General features: G+C 35.2%; 2 protein-coding genes across 12 annotated transcripts in view; one reads left to right on the top strand and one right to left on the bottom strand.

Annotated features, from left to right (window-relative positions):
* Positions 1 to 7568, top strand: part of LOC106873215 (queuosine-tRNA galactosyltransferase) — a 38664-nt gene extending 31096 nt beyond the window's left edge. For 2 of the 7 annotated variants that reach the window (XM_089347226.1, XM_014920461.3), the window contains exons 9-12: positions 1458 to 1593; positions 3697 to 3765; positions 3996 to 4070; positions 4217 to 5841. In XM_089347226.1, the coding sequence (XP_089203352.1) occupies positions 1458 to 1593; positions 3697 to 3765; positions 3996 to 4070; positions 4217 to 4363 (427 nt within the window). In that variant the 3' untranslated portion in view covers positions 4364 to 5841. Of the gene's footprint in view, positions 1 to 1457; positions 1594 to 3696; positions 3766 to 3995; positions 4071 to 4216; positions 5940 to 6216 lie in introns of those variants that run through there. The other 5 variants (XM_014920465.3, XM_014920462.3, XM_052978482.2 and 2 more) reach the window with 5 other exon arrangements.
* A 2150-nt stretch (positions 7569 to 9718) lies between these two features.
* LOC106873218 (meiosis regulator and mRNA stability factor 1) overlaps positions 9719 to 22026 on the bottom strand; it is a 59560-nt gene continuing 47252 nt past the window's right edge. For 4 of the 5 annotated variants that reach the window (XM_052978480.2, XM_052978478.2, XM_052978479.2 and 1 more), the window contains exons 12-16: positions 18774 to 18976; positions 16137 to 16352; positions 15569 to 15778; positions 11803 to 12064; positions 9719 to 11339 (exon numbers count right to left, since the gene is read on the bottom strand). In XM_052978480.2, the coding sequence (XP_052834440.2) occupies positions 10855 to 11339; positions 11803 to 12064; positions 15569 to 15778; positions 16137 to 16352; positions 18774 to 18976 (1376 nt within the window). In that variant the 3' untranslated portion in view covers positions 9719 to 10854. The remainder of the gene's footprint in view (positions 11340 to 11802; positions 12065 to 15568; positions 15779 to 16136; positions 16353 to 18773; positions 18977 to 22026) is intronic. The other variant, XM_089347220.1, reaches the window with a different exon arrangement.

Below are 22026 nucleotides of genomic sequence, written 5' to 3'. Positions count from 1 at the left end.
TAAACCCTAAGGTTAACATTTATGCTTCTCAGTTCTAGGCCCTGCTTCTGACTGATTCAGCTCTGAGAACTAGTTTGTCAGTATATGGGAATTCCCATGGGCATACTCTTGTTATAGTATTAAGAACTATAATAAAATGAAGGTGACTGATGACTAAAATCTGATATACATCTATCTGCATACTTAATTCTTCACTGAATTTTTTACTAATTCTAATTTCAGATTTGCATAGTTCTCATATTTCCAAATTACTATTACACAAGTCTGTGAGATAGAACTTTTTGAAATTTGTTTTCATAACTGTATGTTACTTTATATATTTCTGTAATGCAAATTCAAAATGTCCAAGAAAGCTCTTTTCCCTTACGTAAGGTTTTGTCACAATTTAATAATTAAGTATAGCATAATTTCTAGGAAAATCCACATGTGGTAGGATAAAATGAAACTTACTAAAAATGAATTTAGTACTTTATTTAACAAAATGAAATGGCAAAAATGCTATTGGAAGGTGAGAAAATAAATTTTTATAAGGGTTCCATTCATTTTTTAGATTTGGCACCTCAAAATCTCATTTTTTTTTCACTTATAAACTATGGAGCCATACTCCAAAACTAAGGTTTTGGAGTATGGTTGGATGCCCTTCCTATAGCCAACCACTTTACAGAGTGTACTGGATGACTTTTAATAAGGCACTGGCACAAGAGAAGTTAATTAAAAGGTACTTTCAATCCTATATTTTTTTCACTTGTTTGCTAACCCTTTTACAGCGTGTACAGGGTGCATATTATGACAATAACATCAAAGTTGTCAAGACTGGATTAAAAGGACCTGTCAACCACTCTATTATCTCTACTCCCTCACCAATCACCCCTGAAAGTGTAACAAGCATGAGAGGGGTACAAAGCAAGTGTAAAGAATACTATCTTAAGACATGTATGTTTGCTCAAGGCAATGTGACTGAGAAGTGTAATACAAGAGACTGCAATCCAAAAAGTGCTGCTCTCCCTACTATTCTCCTTTTTGATCACATTTAATCTAGATGTTTCCTTGTCTTTACTATATCTTTTATTAGCTCTAAGATTTAGGATTTAAAACATGGTCCCTATTCCAAAGGTGATATGGATATTCATATAGGGGATTTGACAGATCAACCAGCTACAAGGCTGTATGTAATTGCTCAATCTGTTAGAAAAAGCAGTTTTATCTACATCAAATCATACTCTAGTGTTTTTAAAAAAGAGAGATCATACTGGAGGGTGTAGTCTTAGAAATACTATGCTTTAATAGAAAGATGCAGTTGTTAGATTACAACTAGATCTCCTTTGATTATAGATCTCCTTGATCAGAGCTGAGCTGGGGCAAAATAAGAGCTCCCTAACTGTAGCGACATTAGTAGTTCTTCCCCACCAAATTTCATCAATCATTTAAATTTTCAAGAACTATTTTTATTTCAACAGGGAAACAATTTGGAATATTCGACTTCAACGATTTGAGAGAGACATTCTCAACCATCTATCACATTTTACCATTTGGAATGCTGGCAAACAGGGACGCAAATTTTATCGTTCTTTGAAACCGGACAATAGAAAAAAGGTAATTAATTTTTTTTTATTCTATGAAATTTCTAAATTTTCAATGTTTCTCTTCTTGAGATGTAACACCTGCAGTACACATCCTTGATCACATTCAAAGAAAGCTTAATAATTACAAGTCAATAAGGAAGTCTCTAAATGGTCACATGAACTGCTAGAAATAGTAGTCAAACCTTTTGCTGTCTTAAATAATAGACATATTTGATAATGTAGACCCATCATGTCCCTAAAGATATCAGTTTTGTCATGACTGGAATGCTTTAATAAGCCTGCTCAATCAAAGCCAATCAATAGCTACAACATTATAAATACTTCTCCCTCTTTCTTCAATGAGTTGTATTCTTTGTCTATTTCTTCTGCTTTTCTACTACTTACTATAGACTTTGGTGGAGGCGCAATGGCCCAGTGGTTAGGGCAGCGGACTCGCGGTCATAGGATCGCGGTTTTGATTCCCAGACCGGGCGTTGTGAGTGTTTATTGAGCGAAAACACCTAAAAGCTCCACGAGGCTCCGGCAGGGGATGGTGGCAAACCCTGCTGTACTCTTTCACCACAACTTTCTCTCACTCTTATTTCCTGTTTCTGTTGTGCCTGTAATTCAAAGGGTCAGCCTTGTCACACTGTGTCACGCTGAATATCCCCGAGAACTATGTTAAGGGTACACGTGTCTGTGGAGTATTCAGCCACTTGCACGCTAATTTCACGAGCAGGCTGTTCCGTTGATCGGATCAACTGGAACCCTCGACATCGTAAGCAACGGAGTGCCAACAACAACAACACTATAGACTTTACTTTTCCAAATGTGTTAACTTTGTTTTGTACTTAAACCAATCCATTCCATTTATCTTTACTGTTTCTCTTATTCTTGCACCAGGCTTAATATGAAGCACTTTGCTCAATTCCTCTTCATCGGAATTGTATTCATTTGGAATTCCCTCATTAAACATCTTTTACCTATAAACCTATCATAATTCAAATTAACTGTTAACATAGAAATACTTGCTTGAAAGGATTGTCTTCCTTAGAGACTGACTATAACTATCATACTCTCTTATGTGAACATTGCAAACATGTAGATATATTACATACCTTTTTACCTTTTATTTCGGTCATTTGAATGTGGCCATGCTGGGGCACTGCCTTGATGGGTTTCATACAAAGAAGTCGATTCTAGTACTTATATTTTAAATCTGTTGGTCTCTTATGCCAAATCACTAAGTTATCATCATCATCATTGTTTAACGTCCACTTTCCATGCTAGCATGGGTTGGACGATTTGACTGAGGACTGGTGAACCAGATGGCTACACCAGGCTCCAATCTGATTTGGTAGAGTTTCTACAGCTGGATGCCCTTCCTAATGCCAACCACTCAGAGAGTGTAGTGGGTGCTTTTATGTGCTACCGGCACGAAGGCCAGTCATGCGGTACTGGCAACGGCCATGCTCAAAATGGTGTATTTTACATGCCACCTGCACAGGAGCCAGTCCGGCAGCACTGGCAACGATCTCGCTCGAATGTCTTTACATGTGCCAGGAAGGTGATGTTGGGCACAGGTGCCATCACGATTTCGCTTTCGCTTGCCCCAACAGGTCTTCGCAAGCCGAGTTTAGTGTCCAATGAAGGAGACGACATTGGCATGGGTGCCAGTTGTCAAATTTAGTGCGATTTCGATTTATATATATATATATATATATATATATATATATACACGCACACACACACACAGACATATGTATATATATATACACATATACACTTGATGGGCCTGCAAACAATTTCTGTCTACCAATTTCACTCACAAAGCAGTGGTTGGCCTGGGGGCTGTAGGAAAAGACACTTGCCTTAGGTGCCACATAGTAGGACGGAACTTGAAACCACCTGGTTGCAAAGTGAAGTTCTTAACCACACAGACATGCTTGTATTATGTAACTAGTGTTCTTTCACTTTAAATCATTGCTACATTGATTATGAATTTAAAAAATTTAATGGGAATATTACAGCTACAAAGTTCTTAATTTTTAAAATTTTGAAATTTAAAAAGTTTTTGAAATTTCAGTCTTGTTTTACTTAACAATGGTGGATATATGTGCATATATTATTCCAGGTTTCCATGTTTTGTGATGTGGATGCCAAAAAAATAAAGAAAGCTGTTTATATATATGAAGAATCCCAAGTAAGTTTTTTGGGCATCAGCAAAACCCAAGTTTTTAATTCCAAGTGATGTTTTACAACCCTTCAAAGATCAAATTTAGTAGTAACTAACTATAATATCCTTCAGAGACCTCGGCCTTGGGCCTTCTGCTAGGCATGAAATGAAATGGGGAGGTAAAAAAAAAGTGGAAATATTTTATTGAATGTATGTGTTTCTAAAAATCTGTCTGTTTTGTTTTGGATTATCTCCAGGAAAGCCCAAAGCCGAGAGTCCCAATTTGTCATTTCAGCAAGGCAGAACCCCCAATAGTCATTTGTATGAAGATGGTAAGTTTACATTGTCATTTTCTCTATGATCTACATAACTTAGAAAAATATTTGTCTGGCCAATATTTCATGCTGTTATAGAATATTTGCTTCAAATAGCACAAAAAATAAATATACTGAAGGTTTAAACATGTAAATTGTTGCAGTATTTTACAGAACTAGACAAGAGTATGGATGTATTGGTTAGGAACTTTGCTTCCCAATGGCGTAGTTTCAGGTTCAGTCTGACTGTGTGGCACTTCAGGCAAGTATCTTTTACCATAGCCTTGGGTCAACTAAAGCCTTGCAAATGAATTTGGTAGAGGGAAACTGAAAGAAGCCTGTCATATATGTGATAATTGCAAATGAGTGCCATCATCATACAAGTGGTGTCATTAATTTTCAATCTTTGAAAATATATCAGGCCCTAGAAATATATTACTTTGCTGAGCAACAGGAAGGATATCTGACCAAAGAAAATTTGTCTCAATAAATTTTGTTCAATCTTTGCAAGCATGGAGAAGTGAACATTAAAATTATTCTTTTGCACGAATGGATGTTTAAAGAAAGTGAATAGTCCATAAATTTTCAAAGATTCCATTAAATTATTTTAGAAATTATAAACTCTTTAGGCTATCTAAGATTGTTCACAAGTTATAACACTAATAACTCAACTGTAAACTAAAATAATGAACCTTATCTTAAGGTGACAATAATAGCAGCACTAGAGAAACATAATTTCATTTAATGTTTATGTTGGCTTGGGTTGGACAGTTTGACAAGATTCATTCTCCAGTATGATTTCCATGGCTGAATGCCCTCATTTAACTACTTTACAATGTGTACTGGGTGTATTTTTCATGCCACCAGCACTTGTGAGGCTGTCATGCAGTTTGAAAAAATATGAACCCTAGGGATGCAATTTAATGCTAGGAGGTGAGGGGGCATACGGGGAGTAAAAAATGAGGGAAAAGGCCAAAGTGGAACAGGTTTTCAATAAATTCAGTACTTTATAGATACCTACTCTTTCAGGCAAAGCCAGTTAAGCCATAGACCATGTCTAATTGATCATTTGACTTTGGAATTGTCCAATTTTGCATCTGTTTTTATAAAGAAACTCCTGTAAGCAGGGTTTATAGATGTTAGATGGAATAGAGAAAAATTGAATTTAGAAATAAATCATTGATTGAAGCTAAAAAATTTGTTGCATCGAGAAAAATTCTTGGTGTGTATGAAGAGGTGTGTAGATTAGATTAGTGATGATAACTAGAAAATTCTTTAGAGAAATGAAATTCAATAAAGTCAGAGTCACTGCTGATGGGATTAGCTAAGCTAAGGCCTTAAAGGAGTACGTTCGACATTCTTGGGAAACTGGATTAATATGCATACAATAACATTACCTGTTCTCAGGCAAAAGACATTTAAGATGCCATGCAGTAGGATTGAGCCTGAAATCACATGACTGGGAAAGTAAGCTTCTTAACCACACAACCATACTAATGATATTTACATGTCCGTGTACTTGCTTTGGAAGTACATGTACTAAAATTGAAATGATTCAGAGATATTTACATATCTGCATCAGTAATATTATTAGCATTATCTGAGACATCTAAAACAGCTTTCCAATTCCTCACAGTTAACAGAAGTTTAAAACCTCTCCTAATGCTATATTCTCTTTTAATCTAGGATTTGACAGGAGGAAAATTTGAAGAAAATTTAAACTCACTTCATCTAAAAGAAAATCAAGATTATCATTATTTTAGTTAATAAAGAATGAAGAACTTAAAAATCTGTTTCTAAATTGTTTTAATAACATCAGGGATACAAAACTAACCATTACCAAATACCTGTATTTTTAGATAATAAACTACTGTTCAAAACTATAAAGCCACATGCTTTTTTAAAGTTATTTAGAAATTTAGCTCTGTATTTAAGTGGACTAAGGGGCATAATCTACTGTAAATGGACATTTCGTGAATACTTTGAAATGTAAAAAAGACTTTGTACCTTTATCATCACATTACAACACTTGATTTTTCAATTTTCCCTGCCATATCAACACTTCAAAACTATAAAGCCGCTAATACGTTTTCATTTCTTTCCAGATTGTTTTGGAAAATATTTGATTCAATTGTATTCACTGTAATCCAAATTACATTTTCAGTGTGCCTAAAGCTACAAAGCTTTCTGAAATTGAGCAAAGGAAGATTCTTGCACTGAAAACAGAAGATTGTCAAGAAGATTCAGTAAAGCAGAAAATCAGTGGACAATTTTCTGTAAGATCTTGACAGCTACTACAGGATTCATGCTGGTAGGCATCCAAAGGCTACATTAGTAAGTGATGAAAGGACCATTGTCAGGCTGTGACGAAGTCATGCTGCTCTTTTGTTTAAGATCAAGGCATCAGCAGGAGCCTCAACATCCGTAAAAAGAGTGATTTTAAACCGGCTTGGACGTCTGTTATTGTCCTCTTCCCACAACCCTGTTAGACTGGAGTTTGCTCCATAGCAGATGGTGAATGGATCAGGGTTCTGTTCTCTGATGAGAGAAAATGGAATTTGGATGGTCCCAATGGTTATAAGTATTACTGGGCTGATAAATGTATGCAAAATACTTATTTCAAGTGGCAGAACAGTGGAGGAGATATTATGATGTGGGGAGCAATATCTGCCAATGGGAAGTTGCCACTTATGTATGACTGTTTCAATGCTGCATGGGGCTCACATTGATGAAGGTGGCTTTGTGGCAAGAGCTTCATGTTTCAACAAGACAACGTTCCTATTCATAAAGCAAAGGCAACTTTGGATTTCCTAGGCAATCAGGGTTGAAGTCATGCCATGGCCAGCAAGAAGTCCCAACTCTAATCCTATAGAGAATGCTTGGGGATATCTCATGAACATTGTGTATGGTGAAGGCGAGCAGTATTCACCTGTTGATGAATGCAAAATGGCAATAAAGAAGGCCTGGGAAGAGCTTCCACTTGCTCTGCTGCAGAAGTTGATTAGGAGTATGAAATTATATGTTTTTGAAGTAATCCACAAAGGTGATGGTCAAACACACTATTGTTGATATATTGCATGATGAAATATATAATTTCCCTGTTTTGCTTCATTATTCAACCTGGCATTAGTTTTGAACAAGAAGTTTTTGACTTTTTTTTTGAATTTCACTAAATTTGAACAATGAAATGCCTTCTATTCCATTTCCTATCTAGAGGTGAGTTTCATGAATTTGGGTAGGATATTTTACCAGAAAAAAAAAAACCAGACAGTGCTCTGGTTTTATAGTTTTGAACAACAGTTTATACCAAGGAATGATGTATTGAATACCGTTAATTTTCTTTCAGCTTTCAGAAATTTCAAAGAACTTGATGACTTGGCATGTAAATTCCTTGAAATTGTCTCCACTTTTGACAATTTAAAAAAAATTTCATTTGGTCCAGACATGTAGATTTCACTTCAGAATATTTTTGAAAACAGCATTCATTAAATCAATTTATCTAAATTTATGACATTAGTTCATTCTAGTTATTTCCCTTCCTTCAATCTTTGGTCACTATCAAAAATATTTGTAAGTATGTAAAGGTTTTTGTAAACTGATGAGGCAGGCTCAAGCAAACTATACTTAGCTGATGCAGTCTATCATACTGAAACATATCCATCTTTGTCTTTTGCTTACAAAGACCAAACTTTCACCTAGGTATGTAAATTAACAAATTAATGTGATTTGCAGATTTTACTGCTATTTTTAGCAGGTTGAGTGACTGTGTAGCACCTCTCCTCTTCCATTGTTTCAGAGTGTGCATTAAGTAACAAGTTAATTTACTGAAGGAATAACAAGAACTTAACATGAGTACTCCAAATTTCAGTAGGCATGGATGCGACAGACTCAGTAAATACTGCAATCTGACAGAGTTTTCAGTTCAGGAAATGAGTGACAAAAGTAGTATGTAGCCATGTTTACAAAGCTGAAGCGAGAGAGATTGAAGAATGAAGCAATGACAAGAGCTAAACGTCGAGCACACCACTTAAGGGTGATGAATAGGGAATTTTCTTTTGACAGGTCATCTTATGGGTTATAAACTGATCAAAGGACAAGTTAATCAATCATAATGGAAGAGCTCTTTGATCAATGGGATTCGAACCATAGCTATCCTGTCATTGTAAGGTTATTGAGGAATACATTAATTTGTTTTATGGAGTGTTGCATGTGGAAGATTCAGCTATTTTTGAAATAGATTGTGTGGCCACTTAGTCACCACATAAAAAAAAGAAAACAAACCCATGACGAGGTGGGGGGTGGAGGATGAGTTTTGCTTAGCACATGCAGTGTCAAATTAAGAACTTAAAGCAGGTGATGAACATGGAAGCATCTCTTAGTGAAAAAAAAATACTGTTAAAGAAGTTAACTTGGTTGATGGGTACCATTAGGAAGATTCTGAAAAGAATATTTGGCAACTGGTTAAAAGACTGCTGCAATTTGGGAGCAACTGTCTATTTGATGTGCAAAAGTATCTTCCAATTGAATTTAAAACACCAGAAGATTTGCACCTATGTTGCCTTGGTAAGCAAGCAAGACATGGATGTAAAATGTAACTTGTAAAGATAGTTTTGCGGAAATCATTACAGTCTTTGCACCAACAATGCCAGGGTGATACATTTATCAAGATGAGTTTTCTATATCAAAGTCAACAAAGCTAACTACTTGTGAAAGAGATGAGGCAAAAGACAAAATGAAATTCAGGAAGCTGGATGGCTTTCTTGCTGTTAATGGCTCAACTTGAAAGTTGAGCTGTTAGCAGCAGGTAGACAAATTTCAATGAAGAACCTTATCTGAAGAGATATGCAAAGAACATGAATTTAATGGAAGAATGCTGAAATGCTCTATCCAAACAGTTAATAGACTGCCAAGATAAATTGGTGGAATTATTTTAATAAGATAAAATAATTTGTAGTTATTTCTTCAGGATTTCTTGGCTCAGAATTAGAATTCAGATCTTGCTGAGATTCAGTTTTGTCTTGTATCTTGTCAATAAATAACAGTCATATATTGAAGATGGGGTTTTCTTTTCCCTTCTGAATAGGCTATAAACAAGATGGTGTCTGAACATCTGAAAGGTAGCAATTGAAAACCACATTTGGTTTCAAAAGTTTGAAAGCAAGTAAAAATAAGGATTATGCCAACATCACAGCCAGTGGTTTTTTTGTGTTAATAGTTGATGCTAGTGTACTTGATTAATAATGCTAAGATATCAAATATTACAATGTACAGTTTGTGGTTCTTACCTGGAACTAGATTAAGTTGGCAAAATGATCAAAGAATTGTTCAGCCTTTTCAGTATACTGTAAAATGCCATTGTTTTTGTAGCCATCATTAAAACTAACCATCATTTACCAAAGCTGCTCCCATTTAAACTATGCACAGAAGCATTAAGTAGTACATTAGTTGAAAATACAAGTGAATTTAAAAAGACACAAAAAATGTGCTTGTCCATTGATCCCGAATTGCATATAAAATTTGTGAACCGATGAACTAGTCTGATGTGTTAACCAATGTAGGTTTACAGGGTAAAAACTATCACCAATATAAAATGTAAGCCATCATCCTGGAATTAGGTGTGGATTTATCTCCATGGTACTCACTATAACTCACACAAAACCCTAGAATGTTTTGTAAAATTTTATTTGTATTAAAAATAATTTACATTTTTCGATAGAAACTTGATAAAATATGTAATGTGAGAAGAATGTCGAGTAACAATTTTAACTCTTTACATATCTCTTCTCAATCTAATGACAAACCATTGTTACATTTCAGTTGGCAAATTCATTTGATAGGTTTGAAATAATTCTGAGACGTAGTTGCAAATTTTACAATGCTTCAATTTTTGTAGATTTTTATCCAAAATTTCGAAAATTTGAAACGTTAGGAGGATTCTAAAAAGGTCCAATTTTTACAAAGTTTTCTATTTACAAACTTTACATAAGTTTTTTTTTCTTTCTGTTACATAAAATATAAAACAAAAAGTTAAAAATTAAAAAAAGCAAATGAAAACACTTGCTGATCTTGGATAGTAAAGAGTATCCTTTGAAACGAAAATAAGCTTTAAAATATACAAATGTAAAAATTAAGTTTTAGTTTTCAATAACAAAGTTATATTTGTATATACAAAAATGACATGAAAGCTTTAAAGAAAAGCATATATAAATATATATCTATCAAAGAAAAAATATAAATATAAACCCTCCAAATAACAAATCTGGGAGAAGAATTTTTTTTGTACAATAAATATACAATGCTTCTCATTACTTAACATTTATCTAAAAGTAAATGATAAAAGCAGAAAGCTAGTCATCCATTTGAGCAAATAAGACCTTCAGGAAATTGGATAAAAATATTGGAAATTGTTTATGACATTTAAAACTTTCAGAGCAAATTACATGGATTTATAATATATGCATTTGTTTTATATGAATACTTAAGAGAAAAAAAATCTTAAATATTTCAAAATTATGGACTTTTGGCTTTGTAAAGAAAATTAATTAACAGGTTGATAAAACTTCTGAATTTCTAAAAATATATTTCACTCCAAAAAGTTTTTGAAATGTAGTGCTAAACAACTGATGGAAGTCATGTAGCAAAGACAAATTTGCTGATATTGTTGAGTATAGGCTCATAGCAGATTTGAGAATCTTGAGTCATTTTATGACTTTATTCAACTATTCTTTGAGAACTAGTATTGAAGAAATTTTCAAGAAAAAGCTGACTACATGTTAGCACATCTTAAATTTCAAAGAGGTTATTAATGATAAAGAGATTTATTAGGTTCACCATCGTAATTAAATATTACTGGATTGATTAAATTTGATACTGAAGGATAAATATTTGATTGTTCATAGTACACATTTGGATTTTCATTTGTGTAATGGAAAGTATGAGACCAGCCATTAAATGAGTGGTTTCCCAACTTATTCAGTGAAATCCCAATTTGTGATTCAATGAAGAAGTCTTCTGCATTGCTCCAAGATTTAACATCTGTAGAATGGTCTTGATGTAATAATGCTTGCTGGTCATTATTGATGCAGCTTTCTCTCATGACAAACTGATTCAGGGAGCCAGAGGAAACACTGGTATAGGAATACTGATTTACTCCAGTCAGATTTAGCCAAGAATTAGATTCATCATCTCTTTTTGTTGTAAGAACAAGAGGTTTCTTTGAGGTTTCACTTTCTTTTGAAGATTCAGCTTTATTCTCTCTCTCTGTCTGAGCCAAAATATCTTTAGAACCTGGGGAAGATAGAATTGAAAACTTTATTTTCTACTTCAAAGATATGCACCAATGTCAACTTTTTCCATGTAATTGTTAAGTGTTCCTTTTACAAATTTATAAGACTTGCAATAAAAAGAAAAAAAAATGAACTGAATATCACTAAAGAAAAGTTTCAACTTGCTAAAACTGAGAAAATTAAAACTTGTCTCTACAATGGCATTCTATTTGTTAGATGCAAGTTGTTGAATGACATTATTTAAGAATTATAGAATCTAATAATGCAATTTTAAGAGACAAAAAATTTCAAGATTAACATTACATATGAACATTAAATCAATGTATTAAGAAAGAATACCATAAAGTGAGACACATAAGTATCTTGCATGTTCATAGACATTTAAACAAAAGGAAGTGTGAAAAATGCATACATTTTAATTTTTCTCTTTTAAAACTTGCATGCCACCTGCACAAACAACTTACCTTTAAGGTTTTCATTTAGTGTTGGATAATATTTGTTTTCAATCTTCTTGAGGTTCACCACATTTGGAATTGAACTCAACATATCTATGACAGACTGGAAGTTGTACAGTGCTGGTTTAATTTCAGTTCCATATAAATCATGGAAAGCACTTTCAAAGTCAGATAAGGAAAGATTATGATTTTTTAATATTGGCTTCAATAATTGTGAAAATTCTTGAAGTGGAGACAGCATTACAACTGCAGATTCCTTTTCACCAATTACCTGAGAATGTAAAATATACTTTGAAAGAAAATATTTTGATAATCTATCAACTGAATGTCATGGGGAAGAAAGTAAAACCTGGGAACATCCTCAAATCTGAAGTAGCAAATTAGGTCAATATTTTGATCATTTTAATGGATACTTTTCCATGCTTGCATGGGTCAGATGAGAGTATGTTGAGTTTTCTATGACATCACCCTTCCTGACACCAACCTCCAATTGTTTTCATGAGATGAAAACTTATTGGACAGCAAACAGCCTGGATGTGGTAACTCAGAGAACTAGAAACAAATGATACTAAATGAAACTTTTGTTTACAGAGATCATGCAAAATGACAAGAAGTCCAGACATGCGTTCATAGTGGACTGCAGGCAAACAACATTGTTCAAGAGGCCACTGTTTACATCCAGAAAACATGTGAAGATGGAAAATATAAACTCACTCACATGCACATATGTGCATGCATACACACAGGGCTTCTTTCAGCTTTTATGTACCAATCACAGTTTTTATGTTCCAATGGGTTAACTTAGGGCTTTAGAAGACATTTGCAAGGTGCCATGCAGTAGAAACTGAAGCTAAAACCATGTTCAAAAGCAGACTTCTTAACTGCACAACCATCCATGCCTGATATTCTAAGTGAATTCTTTTGAATCCAAGTAATAAATTACTAGTTAATATAATGCATGAATCAGCAAATCTCTTGAAATCTAATTCTAATTCCGGCTTTTGTCACTACTATGGGGGATCAACTTTCATTCATACATTATAACATCTATGAAAAATTTCACTAATCTCCATTCCTTTATCCATTTGTATCAAAATACAAAATCATTGAATCAACAGAACTCATTTCAAAAAGAAATAATCCTATATAAAAGAATAGATGTCAATTGGCCTATCTTTCTACTTCATTAGTTATTGTGTAGTCCCACTCAGCCATGATAAAGTGAATATTGAATATTAGCACTTGGTAATCAACTGAATTGCTGAAAATATAATCTACTTCCTTATGTAACAAAATTATCAAATTCTAAAAATGTATCTCTCTCAGAGAGAGAGGTTTGTGCTTTAATTTTTGTAAATTTTTCATTTTTGATAGTGATGTAGGAAAATAAATCTTCCTCTTTATCAAATTAAAAAAATTAAAACAAAATAGTAAGGTCTATGTTGGAAAACTGTTCACTAGATGGCTGAAATATTTCAACTACACTGCTTTTATGAAATCAATATTAGTCATATACAATGGTACTGTCAGTAAGATGAGTGTTAGCAATTATCAAGTAACAAATTTAGTATTCATGCAGGTATCCCTCAGAGCTGAGTTCTATGTAAATAGTTTACATACTCAAATCAAAGAATTAGCAGAAAACATTCAAACATGAAAGTGGAGCCTAGAATCAAAATCTAATAGTAAATTTAACAAAGACCAAAGTGTTAGCAAGAAAGTGCACAGAACTGGCATAGGTTAAGTGACCATGCATGCTGAGTAGAAAATTTAGAGAAAGAGTTTCACAATCACTCAATATAAAGAATAAGTGCTCAAGAAGTGCAGTGGAATCACCAGTAGGCTGACAAAAGAGATTGTAACAAACACACAGAGAATAAGTTAACACCCACAAAATAAATTCTTTTAAATACTCAAAAGGCTTCCTGGAAGGAACTTTTAGCTTCTGCTATATAGGTGAAATAATTAGCAGTGAAGGTAGGTGTTCCAAAAACAGTAGCTAGAGTAAAAATAGATTGGAAAAAAGAAAGTTAAAGGAGCCATTACTTCTGTTAGTAACAATAGGTTTCTGAGACAAAGGTACTTGAGTATGAAGTGTGATGCTGCATTATAGTGAATATTGGGCCCTGAATGTAGAGAATGTGCTGGAAAGAAGTGAAGTGAGCAGGATTCATTGGAAGTATAATGTGATTTCTCTCAACTATTTTTATCTCTCCTGCATGTTATACATTTATTAGGTGTGTAATATGGAGGAAGGAAAAATTGGATATGAGAGGAATAATAGCAAGAATGGTGATTCCACTGGTACAGGAATATGATGTGAATTGGTAAAGAAGTACCAAGCAATCCAAGAAATTTCTGGGAGACTGAGAAAGAAATGGTGAAGGGTGATTTAAGGATGTAGAATCTCATGAAAGAGATGACAAGGGACAACAAGTGATGAGATGCTGTTGGAAAAGACACTTCCAACCTTTGCAAGTATGGGAAAATGGACATTCAAGGAGTTTGTGATAAAGTGGAAAACTATTTCACATAACTGATTTGCACAACTAACTCAAGCATTCATAATTCTTACAAAATCTTTGCAGCTTAAATTCTAGGTTTATGACTAAAGCTTTACAATTGCATTCAACTGTGATTTATATAATAATCTGATTATATAAATCACAGTTGTTGCAATCAAATATTTTAGCCTGCCAACTGACTTGTCAAACAAATCACACACTGACTTTTGGCAGGTAATTAGTTTTCAAAAGCAAATATAATGGGACAATCTAAAGTTCATTGCAGCTTAAAGATCTTTAGAAATGGCAAACACGAAAGAAAAAGGACATAACTCCAGAACACTGGAGTGCTGTAGTGGTATGTGTTAATATTCAAATCCTTTGTCCAAGAATGGAATCTTCAATACAAATTAAAATTGGTATAGATTCAATATTGTTTATGATATTAATGCCCTTATAAAAAGGTTCCTTTTATTGCATGTTGAGAATAATAGCATTAATAGAAACAGTGACAAGGGATTGCCTATGTAACTTGAACAAAAAAAATATTTTAACAGATTTCCATGTGAAATTAGTTTATTGGTTTTCTTGCCAATCTTCATGTGTTTCAACAAATAATATACATAATACACATGGCAATTTCTGTATGAATGTATTAGCCAATCTGGGGTAATGGTAGACAACTTCCCAAGGAACTGCATGCACAATGATTGAACCTGGAAAAACATCACAAACAAAATTCTTACCTACACAGTTATACCTCTCATTTTCTTATTTTTAAAGTGAAAATGTTTAACCACCATTTGTTGGATACTTGTGATTGCATGAAGTCAAGCATGACATCCATCAGTCACTCACCACTTATCCACCTCTTGCTTGCTATCACTCTCTAACTCCTATCATCTGTAGTGTTGGTACTATGAAAAATGCACCCAGACATAACCTCTTTAATGCTGGTGTCCTTATAAATTGCACCCAATACCCCATACAGTGGTTGGTGTTAGGAAGGGCATTCAGCCATATTAAAAAAAAGAATAAAAGTTGACATTAAACAACACTGAGGTTGTATGTTTAATGTAAAATTGTGGAAATATATGTAATCTCCATAATAAGTGACAGGGTATCATTGCAGTAATGCTTATGATTTTCTGCATTGAAAGATCTGAAAACTAAATTTGATGAAATTATAAAGCTCTTTAGTTTCATTTGTATTATTCAAGAAAGGAATAAAACAGTTATTTGAAGCTCATGCAATTACTAACAATACTTACTTGAACATAATAGATTAAATCTGTCAGTAAACTGCAGTCTAATGTTTCATGGAAAATTTCTTTGTAATATGAACAAACATCTTTGAGAGCGAGAGAAAATGTATCTGGACTGTATTCATTTATTATAGATATAATCTTCTCAGCAAGAGGTGGACAAAATGTTTGGCTAGATTTTATGGTCAGGAATGTCTGTCTATCTTGCATCTCAACCTGAATATGTGAACAAAAGTGATGTATAATAACCGAGATACATAAATATTTTTGTTTAATACAAGTAAAACTTCTGTCGAGTAATTAATAGTCAATGCTATTACTCAGTTTCACTAATTGAGAGCTATTAAAAAGCTAATATGTTGGTTTTAATCAAAATTTAGTTTTGAAAATCAACTCATCTGAGGTAACACAAATTATGAAAAGCTACAATATAATTTTGTAATCAAAATTTGATCTAAAAAGTCAGATACAATTAATGTAACTAAAGAAATCCTTCAATTTGATATATATATATATACACACAATTCTATGCAAAACTATAAGATATCAACATTAAGATTGAAATGAAATTTACCTGAAAGAGAGGTTTTAACATTGCAAGAAGTTCTTGCTGTGTTTGTGTGTCTAAATCAAATGGACATTCAAACAAGCAGTTGTAAGAAACTTCAACATCAAACAACGACATCCTTTGATCAGGAGAAGATCTTAATAATGAAGTGATTTGATCAGCAAATATCCTGAGCTTTTCTGGTTTTGTTAGGATAAGCATTCTTTCTTCTCTCTCTTCAATCTGTTGGAGAAGAAAAAATATTCCTTAAAATGGTCTCAGAAAGAACATGGAAACAAATTACTCTAATCCACCACAATACTGTACAATAAGTCTTCATATAGCTGAAGGAAAACATCCCCGAACAGATATGTTTGCTTACGTGTGGAAGATGTTCAGCCTCTTACGACTTCTATTTTCCCTTGTTGTAGTTCTTGCTGACTTACAGGATTAAGCCAGCCTTAATTTACATTGCTATATTAAAATCAACAAAGTATTATGTTACTGATACCTTTCACTCAGCTTTTATAGAGGAAAATAGATTTCAGACTATCAGCTCCCCCATAAATAAAGACTATCAGCTCCCTCCGTCTCTCTGTCTGTCTGTCTCTCTCCTTCCATCGCCCTGTCTCTCTCTGTCAGTCTGTCTGTCTCTCTCTCTGTGTCTGCCTGTCTCTCTCTCTCTGTGTCTGCCTGTCTCTCTCTCTCTCTGTGTCTGCCTCTCTCTCTCTGTCTGCCTCTCTCTCTCTCTGTCTGCCTCTCTCTCTCTCTGCCTGTCTCTCTCTCTCTCTCTGCCTGTCTCTCACTTGCTTTCCCATGTCAACTGTTGATTAGTAGCTCGCTTTGTCTGTGGTTATGCCACATTGGCTTCTGCTAGGGAATAGGGCAGCCTCAGTGTTCTGCTGTTTGTGGTGTACCCTCCCATCCCACCTCTTTTACCTATACTGGATGTCTTTCTCTTGAGCACTTCTAATGGCTTACTATATGCAACACTTCCCCCGTCCCCCTCCACCCCTACCTAGTGTATCTCCTGTTAAATGTAGAGATAACGTAGCGAATAAAATGGTGTACTGTATGCAGGTTGAAGGCTATTGTATGTTTGAGATCTACGAAATGCGAGCTTTCCTTTCAGATGCATAATGCTGCTGTCCCCCATCCCAGAGTCTCGTCAGCCTACACCTTCCACACCCCCAGACTGGCACAATGTTGGTACATTGAAAGGTAGGTCTGGTGAGGTTGTTGAGATGCTTGAATGGAGACGTGTAGATTTGTGCTGCATCCAAGAAGTTGGAGAAGAAATTCTGCTAGGTTCCTCACAGGCAAAGGACATAGGTATAAGATTTTCTGATAAAGTTGGGGCCATGGGTATACTCCTCACAGGGAAATAAGTTGATAAGATAATCGAGGTAGTCAGAGTCTGTGATAGAATACTTAAGATTAGACTAGTACTGCAACATGGATTAGCAACCACCATCTCAGCTTATGCCCCTCAGCCAGGGCTACCTGATGAACAGAAAGACCGATTATATGACACCCTCTTGCAGACTACCTTGTCGATGAATGACAGGGACCTTCTCTTTGTGGCTGATGACTTCAATGAGCATACTAGACAACATCCAGGGAGCTCCCATGGTGTACATGTTGGCTACAGATTTGGTTGCCACAATGAGGAAGGAACCAAGCTGCTAGAGTTAAGTGTTGCAAATGATCTTATAATCTGTAATACTAACATCAGGAAACCTGCCAGTCACCTGTTCACCTACCAGTCTCGCCAGGAAATGGGGAAAGATGGATACTTATAAATGCCAAAACTTTCCCATGTGAAGAATGCATCCCACCTCATAGGTTAGTAGTTAGCAACTTTAGGATCAGGGCTAAATTGCTGCCCGAAGAAAGCCAGCATGGAAAAGAAGGGTCTGGAAGCTTAAAGATCCTTTGAATGGACAGAGATTTAGAGACATATTACTTGAAGCTTTTGACAAAAAACGAGGATATTACATCACAATGTGGAGGACAACTGAAGGTTCTTATGGGACCAGATCTATGGCTGGTGCAAAGTCCCCTCTTGACCTAAGGTAATGTGGTGGCAGAACAATGTTGTTGACAGGGCCATTAGGGAAAAGAAACAGGCATGGAAGGACTGGAAGTGCAGTGGAAGCAGGGTATGATATCAGATCGCCAGAAGGGAAGCTAGGAGATAGGTTTACTTAGCCAGATGGGAAGCAGATAAAAAATTTACCAATATTCTGCGTCGTAAGTACTAGAGACAGTGTTTTGTATTGAAAGACTGTGTGAGAATCATGAGGTCATAAGAGAGAAATGTGTTTGCATGGATAATGGCTCACTTGCATTTAATGATGCTGCAGAGACTTGGAGACGCCACTATGAAAGGTTGCTAAATGAAGAGAATGAATGGGAGAAAGAGAGATGATGATACATACATATACACACTGGACAATGAGAATAAGTGTTCAGCACCACATTGGTGGACTATTTGTGTAATAAGGCTACCATTGGTCTCATGTTAAAGAATGCCTCAACAATTATTCAAGCCACAGAGAAAAATAGTTGCTCATCTATTATGGGTTAAAATTTATAGAAAAGTTATGCACCAAAAGTAAAATAAAGCATTTGTGATTTCTTTGAAATAGGTGGAAGGCTGACCTGTACAACATGTGGAATACATTCAAACAATTCAAGTAGTTTTACTACACCATAATCTGCTACTTTACACTGCCGGCCAAAGTGGTGATGATATGATGGAATGAATTTATTGAAAGTCATTTCACAGTGAGGATTGTGTCGAATGATATCTACCACTTCCCGTGAAAACTGCTTGGTTCTGGCAATTTCTGCTGCAGTCTGATCTAAATATATATAAAGGAGAAGTATTCCAGGATTATATTTATACATATAAGAATTTATAAACTTTGAGAGGACATTACTGGCATTACTGAGATTTGCTGTTGTGTGTGTGTGTGTGTGTGTGTGTATGAGGGACTCGTCATTAGACAATGTATGAGGGTTCACCAATTACTGAACAACCACACATGATTTGTTTATAGTGGTCAAATGTTTGTGTAGACATAAGCTTACTCTCTCCATCAGACCAACACTATCTTCACAGATGCAACAGGTGCCACATGTCAGATGTCAAAATGATCGCAGAACAATGTGAAATGAAGTGCTTTGCTCAAGAACACAAGGTAATGCCTGGTCTGGGAATCAAACCCACAATCTCACAATCATGAGTGCAACACCCTAACCACTAAGCTATGCACTTTCACTGTGTGTGTGTATAACCCCCCCCCCCACACACACACACGTTTAAAAATAAATTTAATAATGAGAATACTCAATACTACATACAAGTAGGGTCAAATTTATTGTAAATTCAATATAGCTGGGAGTAAGTTTTGCCATCAGGAAAAACAATGTTGTAATCTTGAGGCATCCAATTGTGTTTCAAAGCAGCCTGTTTTACAACTCAGTGGCAAAACCTGGAGAAAGGAATTCCAATTGGTTGCACAGTCCTCCACCCCCATCCTTTTCATCATGGGAATGAATCTTATAAAAGCCACTGATAAAGTTCAAGGAACAACAATGGAATCAGGCAGTCAACAACATACAATAAGGGCTTTCATGGCTGATCTTACAGTGACAACCACAATCTATGTGGAAATGGAACAGGTGCTGGCTTCACTTGAACACATGGCAACATGGGATAGAATGAAATTTAAGCCCAAGAAATCTAAGACTTTGGTGATTAGGAGAGGCAAGTTAAACAGAATCAAGGTGCAAGTGCAAGGCGAGGCTATTCCATCAATAGAGGAAAATCCAATCAAATGCCTTGGAAAGTGGTTTGACAATTCACCGATAGAAGCAATGTCACTAATACTGAGAAGCAGGCAGATCAGATGAGTGGCTGAGGAAGATTGAAAGATCAGGGCTTCCAGTAAAATACAAGGAATGGCTCTATCAACATGGACTGCTTCTAAGATATGTGGATATTGACAATGTATGAGATTCCAATGACAAGTAGAAAGAGTAGAGAGGAAAGTAAACAAATACCTACAAGCTTCACTTCAATAGGCCTTGCACATAAGCTGGAGCAGTTCAGATTTTATTTATGGTGAAGGAATTCAAGGTTGCAAAGTGTAGAGTTGTAATGATGTATAGGGACTTCCAGGATGAGCCAGTCAGACATTTAGGTACCATCACAAGATTCGGGGTGGGGTGGGGGGCTGTTAGCGAGCAACCTGAACCACACAAGCTGAATGTATGCTGAAGCTATGTGACATCATAGGAATTTACATTTACAAGATGGCAAGGTCTCAGTTGCTCTTATTTCCAACAACATAAGACATCTACCTGATGGAAGAAAGGGCAAGAACTGGCAGCTAAATTGGTTCTCTCTAGAAGGAGGGTTACATGGATAAGGCCTGTGAAGACTGGAACCTTTGAAATGGTGCCATGACAATGTGCAAGACTTGATAACATTCTGAAACAGGAAAGGCTCAAAAACCACCATCAGTAGGGGAAAAAAACCACCAGCAATTTCATGAAGGAAGGCAAAAGTCCAGTAAAGACAAATAATTACATGGGTTCCAATCATGGAATATGAAAGAATATCAGGGGGAAAGATTGGAGTTTCCCCCCAGGTTGTCCAGACAACCCTGAGGCCAGATATAGTTTTGTGGTCTGAAAAGGCAAAGAAAATTATCTTAACCGAGTTTACTGTTTTATGGGAAGAAGAGTATTATCAAGCTTTTGAATGGAAGCAATGCCATATACAAAAGCCTTCTGCAAGATTGTAGGGAGAAGAGATGGTAGTCACAGCTATTCCCAGTTGAGGTTGGCTGTAGGAGATACCCTGTCCAGTTGGTAGAGGATGATTCCAACCACTGGAATAAGAAAAGAGCAAAGGGTAGCTGTTGTAGTAATAGTTACAGATCATAATCCAGGGTAAAAAAGTTTTGTTCTGTGGCTCATTAACAAGCAGTGGTCATCATTATTGGGCCAATTTCCATCACATACAAATAATCCCATGCTGTAACATTTTATGCCATAAACTGAAATTTTATGATCCACATAATGGGAGAACATTTTCCTGGTTTCCAAAGCATTAAGTTGAAGCATTTCCCAATTAAGATGTTAATCTGGCATAAGTTATGTCTTTAGAAGATTAATCTTTTCCAACGATTGCTTTAGAAAAATTGCATCAAATATAACCTGTATAAAGAACTATTACTTTTGGAATGAAAGCTTAGTCACCCTTGAGCTAGCCAAGTTGCTTACACTGTCAGAGACATTGCTACTCTCCCACACTAACAAACATGAACTTTAAGTCATACTAGAGTTGTACGTAACCAATGCATTTATTTACAACAGGTTTTGATTAGGCATCCAAGAACTGTCGTTCTGAAATATTGCTATATGAGACTGACTAATTGCTTTTGTCAGGCACAACTCTTCAACATTAATTTAACATCCATATTTCTTATACAAAAAGCTAAGATGAGTCTGCATATCAGTATCTCTCCAATCGTTCATCAATATTTTTGTGCTGTTTAATTGGATTGACAATTCCATAAAATCTCATTCAGCTACCTTGTCACAAGTTATTTGCTCTACATCTGCCTACCTGATTACTATCCTAATTCTTTCCTCATACAATCTACTTGTTTATATGAACTACTATCTCCTCTGAATTAGGTGAATAACAGTAGCTGTTTTAACCCCCCCACTTCAGTAGACTTTTAAGAGTAGAATGTGCATATAACAAGCTGTACATAACATACATCTGCTCATTCAATAAGATGACCACTAGCTATGGCTTAACATCCAAGTGGATATTTTTATTTTACAGAAAATTCAAACTGCATAGCCATAAATTCATGAATCAAATGTGTGCCAC

This window comes from Octopus bimaculoides, chromosome 2, assembly GCF_046866305.1.
Source record: "Octopus bimaculoides isolate indiv1 chromosome 2, ASM4686630v1, whole genome shotgun sequence".
Lineage (NCBI taxonomy): Eukaryota > Metazoa > Mollusca > Cephalopoda > Octopoda > Octopodidae > Octopus > Octopus bimaculoides.
Note: the sequence above shows the minus strand (reverse complement) of the source record. Positions and strands in the feature narration are given on the sequence as shown.